The 20,491-nt window shown below is 51.0% G+C and overlaps 1 protein-coding gene across 1 annotated transcript; it reads right to left on the bottom strand.

Annotated features, from left to right (window-relative positions):
* Positions 1–12,326: 12,326 nt before the first annotated feature.
* Positions 12,327–16,778, bottom strand: GAPDH (glyceraldehyde-3-phosphate dehydrogenase). The gene is made up of 12 exons (XM_090054674.1): positions 16,663–16,778; positions 16,417–16,459; positions 15,671–15,770; positions 15,206–15,312; positions 15,004–15,094; positions 14,709–14,824; positions 14,482–14,563; positions 13,850–14,001; positions 13,613–13,691; positions 13,270–13,353; positions 13,001–13,098; positions 12,327–12,636 (listed from the first exon to the last, which is right to left on the bottom strand). The coding sequence occupies exons 2-12, from the start codon at positions 16,437–16,439 to the stop codon at positions 12,567–12,569; spliced, it is 1,002 nt and encodes a 333-aa protein (XP_089910800.1). The 5' UTR covers positions 16,440–16,459; positions 16,663–16,778; the 3' UTR covers positions 12,327–12,566.
* Positions 16,779–20,491: the final 3,713 nt, after the last annotated feature.

The raw sequence follows: 20,491 nt of genomic DNA, 5'->3' as shown, positions 1-20,491 counted from the left end.
TTAAATGGATTGAGAATTGGCTAGCTGACAGAGTAACATCTCAACAAGCATTAACTTGTTAATGCTGCTACTTTGTCACTCATAACATTTTTTATCAATGACCTGGACATACCATATTAATTCAAATCTAAGATGAGGGTTTTTTTCTTTCAGCCAAGCCCCTTGTCTTAGATTTGCATATGAAGTGGAGTGGGGAGGTAGGTGGCTACTGTGACTTTGATGCTGGCCTGAGATCAGGTCAGGGCCAGAGTCAGACCCACAGCAGCCACCTGCCCCTGCTCTGCTTGCTGCCTTCAGCTTCTGCTGCCCATCAGTCCCCTTCTCCCCTTTACTGTCAGGTGCAGTTCAGCTGCTGCTGCAGCATGGGATGTTTTCTCTCCTGGGCATAGACCACATAGAACTCCATCCCCTGCCTGGCCACTCAATAGTACCAATGCTGCTGCATGGCCAAAAGGGGCTACATTTCCACATGCTGTGCTCTGGGCAGGGAACAGAGTCTAAGCAGCATCTGACAATAAGGGGGAAAGGGCAGGCAAGAAGCAAAGTCAGGATTGTGGGGAAGAGGCAGGGAGTGGAAGGAAAGAGGCTGTGGGGAGCTGGGTTGGGGGGGGCAGGAAGGTGCAAGGGAAAATGGTGGAGGCAAAGAGCAAGAGGGCTGCCTGACCCTACCCCCTCTTCCCCAAATCCACTGCTTTGCCTGCTGTAGTGGTGGGGGAGATGAATTTAAGACAACCCTCCAATACTTGTATTCTATACCTGGAAAATTATAACAAATTTATACATTTTCCATAAATAGAATCTAGTTATTGGGAGGTCATCTTAAATTCAGGGTCATCTTAGTTTTGAGTAAATGTGGTGAGTTTTACTGCTTATAAAATTTGCAGATAGCACAAATCTCAGTGGAAGAGCAAATAAGGATCAAGAATTGGTGGGGGATGTAGAAGTGGATGGCAAGTTGGTCAGCAGTGACCACAAAATGATCAAGTTCAGGATCCTGACAAAAGGAAGAAAGGAGAACAAAGGACCCTGGACTTCAGAAAATCAGACTTTGGCTCCCTCAGGGAACAGATGGGCAGGATCCCCTGGGAGGCCAGGCTGAGGGGAGAAGGAGTGCAGGAGAGCTGGTTGTATTTTAAAGAAATCTTATTGAGGGCACAGGAACAAACCATCCTGACATGCCAGAAGAATAGCAAATGTGGCAAGCAACAAGCTTGGCCTAGCAGAGAACTCTTCTGTGAGCTTAAACATAAAAAGGAAGCATGGACAGATGACTAGGGAGGAGCATAAAAATATTGCTTGGGCCTTCAGGGACGAAGTCAGGAAGGCCAAAGCAGAACTGGAGTTGCAGCTAGCAAGGGACGGGAAGGGTAACAAAAAGGGTTTCTACAAGTATGTTAGCAGCAAGAGGAAGGTCAGGGAAAGTGTGGGTCCCTTACTGAATGGGGGAGGCAACCTAGTGACAGAAGATGAAGAAAAGGCTGATGTACTCAAGGACTTTTTTACCTCAGTCTTCACAGGCAAGGTCAGTTTCCAGACTACTGCACCAGGCAGCACAATTTGGGGAGGAGGTGAGCAGCCCTCAGTGCTGAAGAACAGGTTGGGGACTATTAAGAAAAGCTGGATGTGTACGTATCCATGGGGCCAGATGCAACCCATCCAAGGGTGCTGAAGGAGTTGGCTGATGTGATTACAGAGCTGTTGACCATTATCTTTGAAAACTTGTGGTGATCAGGGGAGATCTCAGATGATTGAAAAAAGGCAGGTATAGTGCCTATCTTTAAGAAAGGGAATAAGAAGGATCCAGGGAACTATAGCCCAGTCAGCCTCACCTCAGTTTCCAGAAAAATTATGGAGCAGGTCATCTAAGTATACGTTTATAAGCACTTGGAGGAAAGAGAGGTTATCAGGAACAGTTGGAACAGATTCACCAACCTGATTGCCTTCTATGATAAGATGACTGGCTCTGTGGATGCAGGGAAAGCAATGGATGTGATATACCTGGACTTCAGCAAGGCACCCCACAACATCCTTGCAAGCAAGCTGAGGAACTATAGGTTGGATGGATGGACTGTAAGGTGGATAGAAAGCTGGCTGGACTGTCGGGCTCAACAAGTAGTAATCAGTGGCTCAGTGTTTACTTGGCATCTGGTATCAAGTGGAGTGCCCTAGGGGTTGGTCCTGGGGCCATTTTTGTTCAATATATTCATTAACAATCTGGAATATGGAATGAATTGCACCCTCAGCAAGTCTGCAGATGACAGCAAGCTGGGTGTTGTAGTAGATACACTGGAGGGTAGGACTAGGATTCAGAGTGACCTAAAATTGGTGGATCGGCAGTCAACCCTTTTTTATGCTCAGTATACAGTACTGAATATAAAAAAAGGGTTGGCTGCCGTTCCGCAGTATGTTGGTCACTTCTGGTCTGTAGTATGCCAGTCTGCAGTTTACTGGTCCGTGGTCACTTCTGGTCTGTGTTTGCTTCTGCCCCATGGTTTGCTGGTCTGCAGTGTAAAAAAGTTGGCAACTACTGAGTCCAACCCTCTGCTCAAAGCAGGACCATCCCCAACTCCCCAATATCATTCCAACCAGAGCTTTATCAACCTGAGCCTTAAAAACCTCAGTATGGAGATTCCACCACTGCTCTACATAACCTGTTCCAGTGCTTCACCACCCTCCTTGTGAGAGAGTTTGTCCTAATATCCAACCTAAACTTCCCATACTGCAACTTGAGACCATTGCTGCTGCTTCTGTCATCTGCCACCACTGAGAGCAGTCCAGCTCCATCATCTTTTGAACCCCCTTCAGGTAGTTAAAGACTGCTATTAAATCCCCTCTCAGTCTTCTCTTCTGCAGACTAAATAAACAACAACCTACTGCCTGTTTTTGCAGTGTGGCCTGGTGCACTTCATAGACATGCCTGACATCTGCCCCTTGTCAGCAGAGGTACATGCCCACCATGAGTGTCCCAGGCTGCAGCCCCTTCATCACCTACTCGGGAACCTCTTCCCAAGGTTCTGGCTGCCTGGCTCCCTGCACCCTTTGTTTTATGCACTCATCTGTGGCACCACCAAATCCCAGGACCTCCTGATCAACCACTTCCAGGCTCTGGTCAAGCTGGCCATTTAACAGACTAGGAAGCAGCTTCTGCTGGGGTGGCGGGCGGGAACCTGGGCAACTGTGGAACCATTTTCCAGTTACTCCTCTGCACACCTCAGACAGTGTTCACTGGGCAGCATCCACTGGCTCCTTAGACTCAATCGCAGAGGCACTGACCAGCATGCCCCACTCAGATCCCTTGCTGTTAACCTGCATCTGTTGCTCCCATCCCCCTCCTCTCTTTCATTGTTAGAAATCTATTATTACACTTCCAGACTCCTGGTCCTTCACCTAACCCTTCAGGCTGCAGCCCAGGGGTTAGAAACTTCTGGACTATATGACCTCCTGAGGTTCCTTCCAAACCTAATTTTCTATTATTCTAAGTTGGGACAGTCCTGAAGGATAATCTGAAATGCTTGGTAAGTTGTTCCTATCAAACAAAGGTGTTTTAATATTGCCAATGCAAGGTTGTCTTTCCTAAGAATGCAGCCCCTGTTTTCAGAGTGCTTGTACTTTATGCTTATCTGTGAAAAGCATGTAGGCACCATAGCAAACAAACATCTCAGTGCATGGATGTCATGTGCCTTCCAAGGCTGAGGGGGGCACAGAGACTGCCCACAGGCAGTGGCAGCGGCGAGGAGGGGTGGGGGTGCCTAGTGCTGACTGGCAGTCAGCAACTACATGTAGATGCCACTGGCAGCAGTGATCAGCAGTGTCGGCAGCAAGGAGGGGGTGCCAAGCAGCCAGTCTCAGGGGGTGCATGTGCGCCTGCGTGCATCCCCTACACATTGTCAATGTCTCAGTGTGAGCTCCCAGTCCAATGCTGTAATAAGAAAGGCTAAGGTGACTTTAGAACGTAGCAGCATCCTTACTACAAAGGAGCAGTGAGCAGAACAGTCACTTTACCTGTCTCCATGGGATTTATCAGACTAATCTGGATTGCAGCATGCCATTCCTATGGTCATGTTTCAGAGAGGAGGCAGGAAAGTCACAGAAATGATCCAAGGGCTGGAGGCAATGCCTGAGGGTGAGGCATGCAGAGCTCAGTGTGCTTATCCAAAGGCTACTGAGTGGTGATGTGGGTACAGTGTGCAAGTGCATTCCTGGGGAGAGGATTCTGGGTCCTAAAGGACTTTTACATCCAACAGAAAAAGCCAGACAAGAACCTGGAGGAGGAAACCAAAGCCAAGCAAATCCAAATTAGACATGAAGCAGACATGCACACACATTTAACAGTGAGAGGGAGTAACTCTTGTACCAAACCACTGAGGACATGGTGAATGTTTTGGATTAAGGCTGGTTGCACTTCTGGCAGATTTGCTTTAGTGAAACACCATGGCGTGGAGGAGACTGGTTGAGGTTCTATGGTGTGGGTGAGCTCAGGGGTCAGCCTGGAACATTTAATGGTCCTGGTTGGCTTTAAGGTGTTGGAAAAAGAAGCATGTTGTACACACAGTATGGTAACTCAGCCCATCCTTCACCCTGACCCCTGGGAAGAGTGCTGTTCCTGTGGAGTTAAAGTTTGTGCCACTGTTTGTGTTTGATTATGTACCTGGGAGTATTCTCGCACTGGAAATTTCACTAGTTATACCAAATGGTTGTTTATGATATTAAGACCCTGAACCAATATTACAGTGCCATTGGTTCTTCTGATAATGTGGCACAACACATGTGGGTAAGAAATAACTATGTATTCTGTAAGAGTTTAGGATGAAATCTGTATGTAATAAGATTGTATGTGGAAAAAATATTAATTGTGAGCTATGTAGTTCTGGAATTGTCACTGTGATATTAAGATCTCATAGGTAAGTACACAGGTTTTCAGTGTACAGATGTAGGTTACATGTTATTTTGCCTGTGTAGGTCATAGGGTAACAGTTCATGCATGGAGTTTGTTTTTTGATGAGAATTGCACTTTCTGTGAATCCTGATTGCACAAGGAGCAAAGTTTGCATACTGTGACTCTGTCAATGACAGGTAGTATACTGTGCATTGTGAGGACCATCTGTTACAAAGAGTCATTTTGGTATACACATAATTCTAGACAGCTGTCACCAAGGTTCTTCAGTTGTATGTTGGTCTTTAGTATGTACACTACTTTGTGTGGTTTTCTGTCCAGGAGACATGTGCATTCATTTTCATGCCTGGGTGTGACTTTCATATTTGACAGGTTGATTTACTAGGGCAGTGGTTCTCAACCTTTGTATACTCAAGACACCCTTCCACACACTCAGAGCACCCCTCAGAAAATGCCAGAAGAGGCCTTTTCCAAGCCAAGATCATTCTGGAGGGCAGTGCTTCCTAACCACTGGGTGGCTGGGGCCTGGGTATACAAATTAAAGCAGCTTTCAAGATGTCCTAATCAACCCTGGGGCCCAATCTTAGTGTCCCAGCACAGCAACCCTAAATTCTTCTCTGCTCTTGTGATAATTTAGGTGCTCCCCAGCAGCAGTGTAACTGAGGGGTGGAGGCACAACTAAGGCAGCAGCATCCTGCACTGGCTGTGCCCAGGGCATGATGCTGCCTGGCTCTGTTTCTGCTCCTTGATGCTCTATAACCCCTCCCCCCCCCCCCGCGCACTCTCTGCTCTGACACCTCCATTACTTTCCTCTGGAAACATGTACAAGAACAGAACTGGAGCTCTGGAGCTGAGGGGAAACACTCCCAGAAGGGGCAGAGGCAGCCAAGTTAAGTCCCCACTGGCCTCTGACAGGGCAGCATCAAGATGAATCCACAAGGACCCTGCAGTGGCTCCACTCAGCTGCAGTGCTGCCTACAGAACAAGCTGTGCTTGGAAAGATTTTCCTGAGGAACGTGGGGAGAGCTGGCCACTCCTTCCCAGCGCTTTGTGCGACTCCTCCTGCATTTGCATTTCCTTGTGCCCTTTGCTTTGGTGAGAGGAGAATGATGGATTTAACTCATTGGGCAAGAGGCTTGGTCCAGGTAACTATCATTTGCAAGGAAGTGCAGGCAAGAGTGTAATTGGAAGTGTAACCTGCTTGCAACACTGTCAGACTAGCTCTGAAAGCAGAAAGTGGTTACAATAAATGGTCCTAGTAGTTTTCAGTTTCCAGCCCCACAGGCTTTTACCATCCTGCACTGAGGGGAACTGATTTCTTTTAAGTGTTGTGGCATTCGCAGAGGCAGTAATTTTTGTGGCTAAGGGTGAATTCTTAGCTGTGCCTGACTTTTTGGAGGTTTTGTTTTGCGATGATTCTTGACAAAAAAACCCAACAACCTTTAAAAAGTAAAAAAGTGATCCTTTGAAATTACTATAATTTACAGGTTGCATGACTTTACAGTTTAAAAGCCTTACATTCAAAATGTAGGCTTAAAGCCAGCATAGACTAAGCTGACCTGGAACTGTAGGAAGTACTGGTGCAGTCACTGCCAGAACCTCCAAGCTAGTGACAAAGTAGAAGCTTAACAGTGAGCCACAGCAATAAGCACAAGGCAGGGCACAGTAAAGGCTGCCCCTGCTGACAAGTCGGGAGGGGGAAGGAGCCACCAGAAAAACCATCCCTGAGTGCCTGAGAGGAAGGCCTAGCCTTGTGGCCTGTGTTGCACATTTTGGGATTTGATCCTCAGAAACTGGTACACCATACATCTACCACTATGCTGCCACCAGAATGCCCAGAATCACTACTCTGCTGCTCACCCCATGCCCTAGCTAGACATCTAAGCTCCTCAGGTACCCATGTTGGCTACAAAGCACCAACTCACAGGATCATAATAAATTTTAATGTATTGTATGGGATGTGAAGTTACCAATAAAATTCTACATGCAAATTTTGAATTATGAGGGGTACTGGCCACCTTAACACATACAGGCATACACACATTCACACACGCAATTGCTGCAATAGTAGTGTAGCACTGATGTTGGTTTATACCTAGCCGGGACGCTGGAGTCTGCTGTCGATGGTCAGCTTTTTCCAAGGTGATGTTTTCTCCTTCTTGTCCTTCTGTCTTGGTAGGTTGGGTGCTGGATGAGAGGGTGCCACTGAGGGTCATGTTTCACAGCCTTTTATCCCTTTCTGGCAGACTTCTGTGATCCCCCAGCATCATCTTGACTGCCCAATCTGGAGATCGCTGTCCCACATGGGTCTTGAGTAGTGCATGACAGCTGTCAGTCACAGTCACTGGGGGTTTTGCCTGATGGTGCAGTTTTGGTCCTTGAGGACTGAGTCAACGGCTGTCTTGCAGGTTTCAGGTGGCTCGACTAGCTTAAAATGGCCTGTAGAGTAGAGTTTTGTAATGGTATGTTCCTCTGGCTAGGTTATTGTCAAATAATAGCCAGAGGCTCTTGCTTTGTTATTCAGTTATCTACTGATTTGTGCCTACTCGCATTCACTCGGGGGCAGGGGACCAGCCCAATACAGCAATACAATTCAAGTGATTACAATTATAGTGCATTCTTATAATAATAATTTCAGTAATACAAGGTATGCCTTACCTTTTAATGAATGTATTCTTTAGAGTATAAAACATAAAATACAGAAAGTCAGGACAAAGATGGGACAAATTAAATATAAAAATGCACTGTGAGAAATATAGAAAAATGCAATGTGAGGTAGTGAGGACCAAAGGCCACTGGGGACAGTAAGTGAGTTAGGTTATATGCAGTCATGTAGACTGATTTAGCATGAAACTTTAGACAGATATGGGAAGTTTGCTTTGGGAAGTGGGTCTTAATCAAAGGGGGAATGTGTTCACCAGGATATGTTTACAGACATACTTCCAATGCACCTTGGCTTTTCTTGTCTCTTACAGGCTTTGCTTTGAAGTGGATATTTTAGTTCTTTTTTCTTTAGTGACACTTAGCTCAATTGATATGTAGATGTAGTTTGTAGTTTTCTCCTACAGAAAGCCACTTCAGCTTTCTGGCTTGCTCTGAGCCTTGCCACACCCATGCAATGAGTGTGGTAGGTCTCTGGCAATACTAAGAAGGAAAAAGAAATGCACAAAAGGGACTTCTGTTATGTCAATGCCCCGAAGGGAAGTGTACAAAGGGGGCTCCCTGTTACACCCAAGCCCCCACTAGGCTGCTGCGCAAAACAATCGAATGCTAATAATACTATCCTGCCAATCCTACGTGCACACATACTCATCTGGCTAGGGAAATATGACCATGATGGTGGTAAAGGAAATACCCTGACCGAGGTAATGCAATTAAAATGTCACCGCGTAGTAGAAGGTTGAACCCTTGTCTGCTTGCGGATAAGACTCCCTACGAGAACCTCATGGTTAGCTTCTCATTGGTCAGCTTCCAATGGGAGGATCTTGGCTACACACTGAGTTGATGGAAATGGGACACTCCTCCATACTTTGCTCCTGTGGCCATATGGCTGAGGGCAAGTGAAACTCAGGGGCATCGAAACCCCAAGTCTCTGGGCTTAGGCCTGATGGGATGCCTGCTAAAGGATTTGGAAGTAGCTGAAGACCAAGGCTAGGTGGAGAATACTTGCTGCTAGCAGAGCCACATACCACTCTTGGATGATTCACATGGATTTGGACCCGACCTGGCTAATTTCACCTGGGACATGAAAAATTTTCCTTAAAAAAACAAAACCCTGTGTGTGTGCATGTACACGCATGCACCCCCCCACCCCAAACTACTTGATGCTCTTGTTCTATCCAAAACCCGAGATACTCGAAAGCAAATGTCCTAACAGCAGCAGTCCCTCACAAACAGGTCATCAGACTATTACAATAATTCTTAAACTTTTCAGTCTCGAGACACTCGTTCATAATGTTTTGGCATGTAATGGCACCCTGGTTGAGAACAATCAAGCTAGAATCTATCCAGGGGAGGACAGCGGGGGCAAGACCGCACCCCACTGTGCACTGCTTTTTCCATAGCCCCTGATCTGTACCTGAAGGCAGGGGAAGCCACGCTTACCCTGCCCCTCCAGTGATTCATGCAACAACAACTAAACTGTAGCCTTGTTTGGCAGCCCCAGGAGCATGGGACAGGGCTAAAAGTCATGGCTCTGTAAGCCCCTGTGTGCCTCCCAACGCATGTGCAGCTTGAAGTAGGTTGCTGGGACTGCAGGGGCTGCCAGGGGTAGGGAGCAGCTTTGAGCACTGCTTGTCTACAGGGCTCTGGGGTGCCCAGCAAGAGGCTTCCTGGCACAGGGGCCAGGTGCACAGCACCTTTGGAAATACTTCATGATGACCGCCTCAGTTGAGAATCACTGTCTCCCTGGCTTGGTGTTATGTAAATTTGATCATCTCCAGCAAAGCTGGAAGAGGAGAGAAGGGGAAAACAAGAAAGAGACACCCAATTCAGAAGAGCCTATGTGGGCACTCCCTTTGGCTATAGCATTTAAATGCCTTTTTTTCAAATCAGCTGAAGATGGGATTGGGAGCCAGGTTTTCCACAAACCAGTAGAGCAGGGGCAGGCAAACTATGGCCAATGAGCTGGATCTGGCCCACCAGGTAATTTTTCATTTGGTTCATGGGCTTCCACCAATTAATTGTACCCCAGTAGCCCATGTGGTTTGCTCCCACTCTAGTGTGTGGGAGGACCCTGGTCCAGCCCTGGCCAGCACGCACAGCTTCTCAGTGCAGTCATTGCTGCAGCCACCAGGGGACCTGCTTGTTTCCCCGGTCTCCAGCAGTTCCTCCTCATGTCTGTTGCAGGGCTTGCTCTGGGCAGCACTTAGGGAAGCTGCACCTGGGCAGGAGTGTGGGGCTGGCAGGAGCATGAAGCCCAGGGCCTGCACCCCATGGGTGGTGTAAGCAAGGAGCTTGGGTGGGCAGGGTGTGGATGAGTGGGGTTTAGGGGATGGGTGTGTGTGTATTTGGGGGGGGGGTGCTGTGGGGCACTCAAGTGCACAAGGTTTGGGGCTGTGGGGACCCCATAATCTCCCTATGGCACATAGTCCCTGCCACTAACACTAGCAGCAGCAGGTGGGCCTTGGGGTGCCTCTATTGAGCAGGTCTTGTGTGCAGCTCCCAGGACTTGCACGTAACCTGGGGGGAAGCCCCATGCAATGGAGCCAGCTGCCTTCCCTGCTTCCTGGCAGTCCTGGGAGCTGCACGTGGCAGCAGGGAGCAGCTGTGGGGCTTCCATTTAGTGATGTGCGAGTCCCAGGAGCTGCACACAAGCCCCACACAATAGCGGCAGGCCTGGCTTTGCTCCTTGATGCCACATGCAGATCCTGGAGCTGGCTGGAGCTGCATACTGTTGGGCAGCTGTGCCTACACAGGCCCCGAGCACCCCAAGGGCCTGCCACCTTCTGTTGTTGCCATCAACAGCAGTGGGGGCTGTTGCTATGCATGGGGGGGGGGCAGGGTCCCCATGCCCCCATACCTAAACCCTCCCCACTCAAGATCCCCACAACCCTCCCACATATACACTCACCCACACCCCAACATACCTTACCCCCCCCATGCAGCCATACCCTCACAAACTGCCCCCACCACACCCTACACTTTCCCCCAACACACAACTATATCCAAACACCCCCCCCACACACCCCCTATACAATGTACAGGAGTAAGACTTTATTTTGGGCCATTACGAAATCACCTCTATACACTATGCAAATGCACACAATTCAGGACAAAAATATTTTTTTGAAATAAAATTTAAATATGGCACAATAGATATTTGACTTTTAGTATATGGGTTTTTTTTCCCCCCTGTGCCAAGATGGCAACTCCCTCCCCCAAGGGGAGGGACTTCTGATGGCAAAGGTCAGGGGTTGGGGTGGGGCTTCCAGTCCCAAAATGGTGACCAGGGGCTGGGATACTGGTCAAGGGGTGGGGACAGCTCACCGAAACTCATTAAGTGGCCCTCCAACCAAAATAGTTGCACACCCCTGCAGTAGAAAGACTGCAAACAGAACACCCTAACCACTAGGCAAGTAGATTTTCCAGGACTAGGTGCATCAGCTTGCCTAACTCCTGCCCCTCCCTTTCCCGGTCTCAGGAAAGCAGCCATATTCTTTAACTCATTTATCTCAAGCTATTTCCTGTAAAAAAATACCCCTCCACACCCCTACTCCCAACCACCACCCCAACTTGCAAACTCTCCTCCTTCCCAGCACCCAAGTCAGCTGAATGAGATCTAGCCAATTCCCCCTCCAAGCTCCATCATTAGACCAGCTGTCCTGGCTTAGGATGGGGTAGGGACATGTCAGTCCAGCCTCTTAAACCAACCACCTGTCTGGCCACATCAGGTACTCAGACCCCTGTTGCCCCCCCACCCCTTTCCTCCAGGTTTAATTCCCAGTGAGCTCTCTACTTGGTTGTTAAAATATCTTTCCTATTCTCCCTATGCATAGTACAGGAGCCCAGACACCATTCCTGGGGCTGACACTTGCTAACCTGAAAGTTAATTGCCTCTCAGTGCATTGCCATACCTGAGCATTTTTAAGGACCTCAACCAAAGCTTCTTTCTGCTCCTCATAAACACCAGCATCTTTGCTGCAAGGGCAGATACAAAATGCCTGTTCAGCTAACAAAAGCAACAGGATGTTTCAACTGCTCTTGAAGATGACAGCTCCTGCTTAGCTAACACATAAATTGGGGAGATGCAGGCATTCTAGTTTGTTCTAAATGCTCCTAGAACATTAACCTAAGTGAGCAAGAGGTTAGTGAGAGGAAAGGGAAGCAGTTCATCTCCTATTTCTGCAAGAGCTGGCATGACCATATAAAGAAGTTTGAGATCAGCCAAGAAGAAAGGCTAAACTCCCTGCCCACCCTTTTTGGAATATTCCATGTACTTGCCTGCCAGTCAAAACTGTCCTTTCAGAATGAGCAGAACCCATGAAAATCATTGACATCACTGCCTGAAACATGGTTGTAATCTGAATGATATCAAGCCCAATCTTGTACTACTGCTATCAATTGTTCCTGCACCCAGCTAGATGGAGGTCTGGACTGTATGACAAGCACAGATATCTACAGTTCACACTGCTTGACACTTCCCTTAGCGATAACAAGGTAGCTATTTTTAGACTATGTTTGCAACAGGATTATACTATGTATCACTGTAGTCTGGAATGGAGGGGGAGGATTTAAGTAAAAGTGTTTCAGCCACCTCCGTCCTTTATTTTGCAGCCTTAAAGCAGTTTTCATGAGGTATTTTTAGTTTACACATACTTCTTTGCATCTTAGTAACTGCCCTTCCATTGGTAAAAGGACGGCCCAGCTACTGTAAGCCTCTTCTTGCCCAGGCTCCACCCCTTGCTTGCAGACAAACCAAACAAACAAACGCTTTGGGACAGCGATTATTTTATTAGAGGAAAGATAGAATAGAAACAGGTCAGTTCCCAGCTACCTCCTCACCTCCCCCCAGCTTGAAGCACGTGGGGGAGTGGAGAACGCAGGTGGAACAGCACTGGCCTCTCACTGCAGGCTGCAGAACTGAATGGTGACAGGAGGGCGGCAGTATCCGACAGGAGAGACTCTAGCCTCCCCCTCCCTCCCCGGGCAGCAGCTGAGCCATGTGCCTGGTTCACTCCTTGGAAGCCATGTGAACCATCAAGTCCACCACACGGTTGCTGTACCCAAATTCATTGTCATACCTAGGGGGACAAGCAATAAGGAAGCAGTTAGAGCAAGATGAACTATTTCTTTAGCAGCCATCTTTCTCTCCCATACCCCAAACAGCTTCTTCCAGCTGGAAAGACATATAGGGCAGTTGCTTCTAACACTAAAAAGGGCAGATGGTATTAAGGAAAGGGATCAGCTGCAAAAAAGGCCACTACCTGAACACTCCCAAAACTTCAGCTATAACACTGTACCACAGGGACTCCATCAGGGTGCAGAAGCATAGAATGCAAGGCAAAGGCATGCATTGGCCTTACTGGCCTCTGGAGTGCTCCCACCTACCCCACAGGGGAACTGCCTGGCCATCCCCACCCTCACCCCTCCTCATTCCCTTCATACCAGGAGACCAGCTTGACAAAGTGATCGTTGAGAGCGATGCCAGCACCTGCATCAAAGATGGATGAGTGGGTGTCACTGTTGAAATCACAGGAGACAACCTGGAAGAAGGGAAAGATTGTTACCACAATTGTCCTATTTCAAAAAGCAGCTGCTGACTCTGATCCACAAGCAGCCCATGGCAGGAGAGAGTTTGTCCGAGACATCCCAGTCATCATAGAAGAGAGCTGTTCACCCATTTGGGGTCTGTTGAAAGGGTGGTAGTGCCTCACCTGGTCCTCTGTGTATCCCAGGATGCCCTTCAAGGGGCCCTCAGAGGCAGTCTTCACAACCTTCTTAATATCATCATACTTGGCCTGCAAAACAGAGCACATAATGCACTCATGAAGTGACAGCTGATCCAGCCCTCCCACCAAGACAGATCACTGCCACAGCTTAGGACACCGACAGCAGCACAGCTAGGACTATCAAATGCTATTCCAGCCAACAGAGACTCTCATCCCTGCCTGTCCCCTTAGGACAAGGCAAGGGCAGGACTGCTCCTCATCAGGACGGGAGAGAATATATAGCAAGTGCACCAAAGCTACTCCAGGTCCTGCACCTCGCAATACTTACTGCTTTCTCCAGGCGACAGGTCAGGTCTACAACAGAGACATTGGGTGTTGGGACACGGAATGCCATTCCAGTGAGCTTCCTGCAAGACAAGTCAGGTGTCACCAGAAGAGTGTGCATTCATGATTCCCAGGTCAACTAGGGTTTTGACACAGCCTACTGGGAGGCTGTAGCTGCAGGTTATCCTGGCCCCCTTCCCGCATGCAGGTAACCGTTGGGGTTGAGGGTGGAGATACTCACCCGTTGAGCTCAGGAATGACTTTTCCCACAGCCTTGGCAGCCCCAGTGGATGCTGGAATGATGTTTTGGGCAGCACCTCTGCCATCCCGCCACATCTTCCCAGAGGGGCCATCCACAGTCTTCTGTGTGGCTGTGACGGCATGGACTGTGGTCTGGAAGGTGGGACAGAGTTAGAATGCAGTATACACACCTGGAGTTTCACCTCACTACTACCTGCTGACCCCTACCTTCCCCAATGTCCAGACAGAGTAGGAAGGGTGATCCTTCCTATACCACTAGGTCAACAATCCCCACTCACAAAGCCAAGCCTGTTAGTCTCATAGTTGTTTGGGGCTGGAAAGGATCTTACAGATCACTGGGTCCAGCCCGCCTGCACTTGGACAGGAAAGACCTGGAATCAGATGACCCCAGCAAGATGGGCATCAAGACACTTTTTGAAGTTTGCCAGGATGGGCAATTGTACCACATCTTGTGGGGGGGGGGGGGGCGGGGGGGGGGGGGGAAAAAAAAAAAAAAAAAAGTGACCACCCCCCATCACTGCCCCCTTACCCCCATGCCCAACCTCTTTGTTACAGAACTTCCAACCAGAGCTCTCCCCTATCATCCAGGCCTGATGTTTCCAGGTCACTTACCATGAGACCTTCCACAATGCCAAAGTTGTCATTAATGACCTTGGCTAGGGGGGCCAGGCAGTTGGTGGTACAGGAGGCATTGCTATGGGAAAGGAGAGAGACATCAGCCTGGGGCAGGTAGGGCCAACATCCCAGTGGAGAGCACAGGCAGGGAACAAAAAACGCTCCACCTCACTGGGGTCTACTTTGCACCTCAGGCTTGTCCTGCACAGGTACACATTCCTCACCTGACAATTTTCAGAGACTTGTCATACTTCTCATGGTTGACACCAATCACAAACATGGGTGCATCAGCTGAGGGGGCAGAGATGATCACACGCTTTGCACCACCCTTCAGGTGAGCCTAGGAGAGGGAGAATACTCTTAGCTACCCAGGTATGAGGGGATATTACACACATGGAAGCCATACACATCCTCACACACTGAAGTCATTCAAAACACATCCTCTTGCATAAGACAGAGCTATAGCCCTGCTTAAACCCTTCCTCTCACATATCCACCCTAGGTACAGCCACCACTTACACTGGCCTTCTCTGTGGTGGTGAAGACTCCAGTGGACTCTACAACATATTCTGCTCCAGCTTCTCCCCACTTGATGTTGCTGGGGTCACGCCTGAGAAGAAAGAGATCATTTAACATCCAACAATTATTAAATTCTGCTCCTCCACATCACCCCCCGCTTCCCCAAGCTGCAAGAGGAATGTGAAGGGGAAGGGACACTCACTCCTGGAAGATGGTGATTGCATGCCCATTAATCACAAGTTTTCCATTCTCAGCCTTGACAGTGCCATGAAAGCGACCATGTGTGGAGTCATACTTGAACATGTAAACCTGGTGGGTGGGATAGGGGAAAGAGCAATGTAAGAAGCGTGGGCTGCATCCCGCCAGTGATCCCCTGCCACTCCAGGCTCCAACACCCCTTGCTCTGCCAACCCTTTTAGCCGCTTCTTCCTGAAAAGACCTTGCTTGGGTCTGGCTCTTTTGATACGTCTTGAAGGCCAGCCAGGAGACCTTCACCGCGATCCCTGCCGCACCTCATGTGCCCATAATGTTTGGCTTTTGGAGGGACTGGAGAGTCACTGCTTCTCCTCCCTTCTCATCCTGCAGGGAGGCAGCTTGGCCAAAGCCCAGTAAGCCTGGTGGCTGGGAGGGAGGGGAGGCAAGAGCAGGGTGGAGGAATCCCACTCACCATGTAGCTGAGGTCAATGAAGGGGTCATTGATGGCCACAACCTCAACTTTGCCACTGGTGAAGGCAGCTCTGGTGACCAGGCGGCCGATACGACCAAATCTGGAAGGGAGAGGGAAATAAAAGTTGAGGCCCAGGCACATGGAGGGGTGGGAACAGGACAGTGTGAAGGGGTGCTGCAGTCTGGGGTGGGCAAGATTTCTGGTGCCACCCCCAAAGCAGCTGCCATTTCCTCTGCACAAGGGGAGCCACAGGGCAGCAGCTGTGTGTGTGTGTGGGGGGGGGGTGATGGTGGCTGCCGGGCTGCAGCAGACCAAAGGGCAAGAGGAGCTGAAGATTAACCAGCCTGGTCCACTGCAGAAAGGTCAGGTATTAAGTTTACTGGGCCTGGGGCAGCAGCTCCGGTTACAGCACCATAAGGTTGCATTCCCCGGGGCCTCGGGGCTCAGGCAGACACGCGATCCGGGGGGGAGGGGGGACAGGAAGCCGGGAGATCCCAGGGCCGGGCCCCAGCGCTGCCCCGAGGCGGCGGCGCTTCCCGCTCGTGTGACTCACTCCGGCGAGCCGGGGGGGAAGGGGGAAGTGACTCAGCGCCCGCCCCACCGGGCCGCGGCTGCCGTGCACAAGGGGCCGCGTGCGCGGAGCGAGAGGCGGGCGGGAGGGAGGGCGGCGGCGCCGCGGCCGCAGCTGCTGCACGGGGCGACCTTGACACGTCCTTGGGGAGGGCACCGCCCCGCCCCGCGCTCACCCATTGATTCCGACTTTCACCATCTTGTCTCTGGAAGATGCTCCTAGGGGAGGAAACGGCAGTGAGACCAGCGCGGGCACTTTCCGGAGGCCGCAGTCCGGCGCCCGCCGCCCCGCGAGGCCCGCACCCCGCCCCGTCCCGTCCGGCACGGCCAGATGCCCCAGCCCAGGACACAAACAGGCAGCGTCCCCCGCCTCATCCCGGACACCCACGTGCTGCGCCCGGCCCCGGCCCGGCCCCGCGCACCTGGCCCGGCCCGGCTCGGTTACGACGTGCAGTGAGGAGGTAGGGGCCGGGCGCGCTGCCCCAATATATAGCGACTCGCGGGCCCGCCCCAGCGGCCCACGCCCAATCGGCGTCGGGGGCGGCCGCGGGCTACGTGCGCCTCGGCTCGCCCGGCCTGGAGCCGCCTCCAGGGGAGCTGGGGCTGGGGCTGGGGCTGGGGCTGCCCACGCGCTCTCCGGCAGGGGCCGTGCTGGGGGTGGGGGACGCAGCCCTGGCGCCCCCTCGGGTCCTGGGCGCCCTCGCCCGCCGGACGTGACGGCTGAAATCCTCCCGCCGCCCCACGGCTGCGGTGGCGCCCAGTGGCCGGGCGGGGCCGCCCCGCTCCCGCGCCGCTCGGCCTTCCCATGCGGGCTCCAGCTCCCCAGGCCCTGGGGGGGCAGCGCTGGCCCAGGAAGAGCATCTGGAGCCCACGGCACCAGGAGGGGATGCAGTCAGAGAAGCGGGGTTGGAAGGGACCTCCAGGGGTCATGGAGTCCAGCCCTTCCGAGCCAGGGTCACCTGTAGCCAAACCATCCGTGGGCTAAACCCAACATAAGACTGCTGTGAGCCCTGAGGCACTAAGGAGCAAGTGTGCCCTGTGTTTTGTGAAAGAAGACTTGAAGACATGCAAGCATCCCATAAGGGATATGGCTAACACTATTAAATACTTTTGTGAAAGGATCCTGGAAATGTTGCCAAGTTATCCTATATAGCCATAGCTGCCTTGGGTGAAGCTATCTTTCAGGAGGAGGTGTGGTGAGGGGCAGCAGGCTCCTCCACCCCTGCCTGTCCCTGTATCAGGGAGCTCTGGAGCAGGCCAGCAGCAGGCATGAGAGACAGCAGGGCAGGCGTGGTGGTGGTGGTGGTGGTGGGGGGAATGGGGAGCAGATACCAAGGGGGTCTGCAGACAGGTCGCCTCTCTCAGGCGTAACCCAACTCCCCTTGCAAAGCTACTATTCCCAGGGCTGCCAAAGAAGCAGGCAGCTAAGTTTAGCTCCCATGGAGGTTGTGACCTTTACTTAAAGGCCATGGGGATGGATGGCTTATGCTGCAACCCTGCGGAGGGGTCAGTGGGGCGGGGGTGACAATCCTGGCACCTCTGCCACCCTCAGGAAAGGGGCCAGCCCCAAGGCCCAGCCTGCTAGGGGGAGCAGAACAGTGACAAAAGATGGCTCCAGGCTACTAGCACATTTGCAAGGCCTACTGTTTACTGAGCAAACATGAATGCTGCTGCTGAGGACTCTGTGCAGGGGGCACAGGGCAGGTGAGAACAGCCAACATGACAACTGCAAACCTCTCTGGCCCTAGTGTTGTCCCACTCAACCTCCCAACCACTTTTCCATAACCAAAGCTCCAGCTGGGGCAAGCCAAGACTGGAGCTCACAGGGACATACTCCACAGTCAACATCCCTGCTCGTCTGGGAAAGTCCAGGCTTGGAGTACATGTAGGTTGGGATATGCCGCTTGTCTCATGCCTTGACAATATGAAAGCAGCTTCCTCTGGGGCGGTGGGAGTGAGGGGCTGAGCATGGAGCACAGGGAAGTGGAAGATGCGTTCCCCGGCACCTCGTAATGGCACTTATAGGATCAGTGGTCTGTTAGCCGGCTTCCCGTAGACCTCTTTCACTTGTCTCTGTGCAGCTTTGAGAAGGAAGGATGGGAGAGTCTGGTAGAGTCAGCCGTGGGATTTGGCAACTGTGAATCAAGGGAATGACGTTGGAGTGGCTGTTACATAAGGGTTACGCCAGGCCAGGGAAAGCCACTGAGCCAAGCACAATGGTGTAGTGTCTGTGGGAAGCAGAGAGTGAGACAGGGAGTGACAGAAACTGAACGGTACAGGACTGGGAAGTCTTTCCCCAGTACAGAATAGATCTGGATTTAGTTGCTCTCCTGGCATTGGTGCAGGAGTGATGAAAGGTCGTGCTTGATATGTGAGAAACAGAAAGAAGCCCCTCCACCGGACCCCACAGGAGAACGGCAGGCCTGCCTAGCTGGGGTGCTGCTGCCATCTGCTGGCTGTGAAATGCTGACCCTCCCCCTCTGCAAGATTCATGGAGCAAGAGTATCAAAATGGATGCTACTTGAGGGCCAGGCACTGGCCTGCTGGAATTTTACTTGCGTAACACCCATACAAACTTGGGGTTGTGTGTGGTAAAGTGTGCTTTTGGTAGCTGTGTGTGTTTTTGGGGGCTGGAAGAGGCCCACTTCCCTCTCCCCTCATTGTGTCTTGACTATTGTCTTAACATTCCTTAAAAGACCAGTAAAACCAGTTTAGTGACTCCTGAGCGCATCCAGGAACACTGACCACCTTTGAATACATTGGTCTGCATTAGCAGTGTTCAAATGATGCTGTTTCTTGATTGGTTGTTAGTTCGGGCTACCTGGGGCTGGGGGCTCTTTTCTCCTGGGGCTGCTGAGAGCTGTACTGTTGAATTGGGAGTCAGAAAACCTGCTTTCGTTGGGTGGCAGGGGTGGGGGATGTCATGTCCCTACCCTCTTCACTGGACAAGCAAGTAAAAGCTGTGTGACTGAGAAGCCTCTGGTACAGGAAGAAAAGTCTGTCTCAGGGCTCGAGACCTGTGTTCTCTCCCTTGCCCTCTCCTTTCCCCTTTTGTTTTCTGGGTTTTGAGTGAGAAGATACCATTGAGGGGGAGGGGAGGGTATCAATTCCATGCAGCAGGCTATCCAGAGTTGAAGCCTGGCAGTTTTGCTGATTAGGTCTGGGCCAGGCCTAAGAACCTGGCATGTAGAAGTTGTGGTTACACTTCTTTTGGTTCCAACCTAGATGTGTGGTTGAACCCTAGCTGCATGTCTTGATGGCAGTTTTGGCAGCACAGGCCTTGAGTGGGATGGCATCATTAGTGTATTAATCCCTAGAGCAGACTGACCAGGAATGGGGTTCTGGCCGTTACTGACCTCCTGTGTTGCGGATTGTAGTGTCTCAGCATGGTGGCATAGCTGAGACTGGATGTCCAGGCTGCAGCTATAAGCTTGAGCCCTTTTTGCTGTTCCACAGTAATAGCATTTCAACCCAGCTATGGTGGCTGAACCCCAGCCATATGACTGGCTGGCAGATTTGGGCTAGGGTGAAGCCATGGGACTTCTTGTTGTTTATTCAGGCTTTAGTGCAGTATAGGCCTGGCCAGCTTTTTGCTGCACAGTCCAGGTCCAGTGAAATAGGCCTGGGCCTCCTTTATGTCCAAACCAAGCAGTACAGTTGGGCACTGGTTGTAGTTTAGGTCCTTTCTGAAGTAGGCCTGACCCCTTTTTGTTGTTTCATAGCTGTTAGGTCTCAGCATAGCAGTGTAGCCGAGACTAAACGTCCAGGCCGCAGCCAAATAGGCCTGGTGCTCTTTTGTCGTATGTTCAGGACAGGAGGTGCAGGACAGGCCCAAGTCCCCCCTTTTATTGTTTTACAGCTGTTGTGCCTCAGCCTAGCTGTGTCATTGAGCCCTGCTGTGTGTTTGCTGCATGTTTGCAAACCTGGCATGGTTTGGGCCCGGCCCATGTTGTTGCTTTTGCAGCAATTTGTCCTGACCGAGCAGCGTGGTTGGTGCTGGTTGCAGTTCAGGCTTGTTTGCTGTTTGGCTGGCTTTTCTTTGAGTTCTCTTGCCCCAGTACAGCTAGGATTAGGACTAGAAACTTTGGGGTGTGATATGCTGATGAAAACTGCAGTTAACCCTGCAAAGCCACCATGTGGAAGTGGAATCATGGAATCACAGAAGTAGGGTCAGAAGGGACCTTGTAGATCTTCAAGTCTGACCCCCTGCCTGGGCAGGAGAAAAACTAGGCTAGGTAGGCATCAAGCCTC

Source organism: Crocodylus siamensis, chromosome 1 (genome assembly GCF_052110815.1).
Source record: "Crocodylus siamensis isolate JL-2025a chromosome 1, ASM5211081v1, whole genome shotgun sequence".
In the NCBI taxonomy this organism is placed as follows: Eukaryota; Metazoa; Chordata; order Crocodylia; family Crocodylidae; genus Crocodylus; species Crocodylus siamensis.
The sequence above is the reverse complement of the archived record's forward strand: the minus strand, read 5'-3'. Positions and strand labels throughout refer to the sequence as shown.

Bases quoted from the DNA above. Each gene is read 5' to 3' on its own strand.
- GAPDH (XM_090054674.1), bottom strand. From the start codon at position 16,439: ATGGTGAAAGTCGGAATCAATGG. The intron at 14,825-15,003 runs GTAAGTGGTGGC...TCCCTCTCCTAG, and splicing joins CCACCACAGAGAAGGCCAGT to GCTCACCTGAAGGGTGGTGC. The intron at 13,099-13,269 runs GTGAGGCACTAC...CCCTTCTTCCAG, and splicing joins TGGGATACACAGAGGACCAG to GTTGTCTCCTGTGATTTCAA.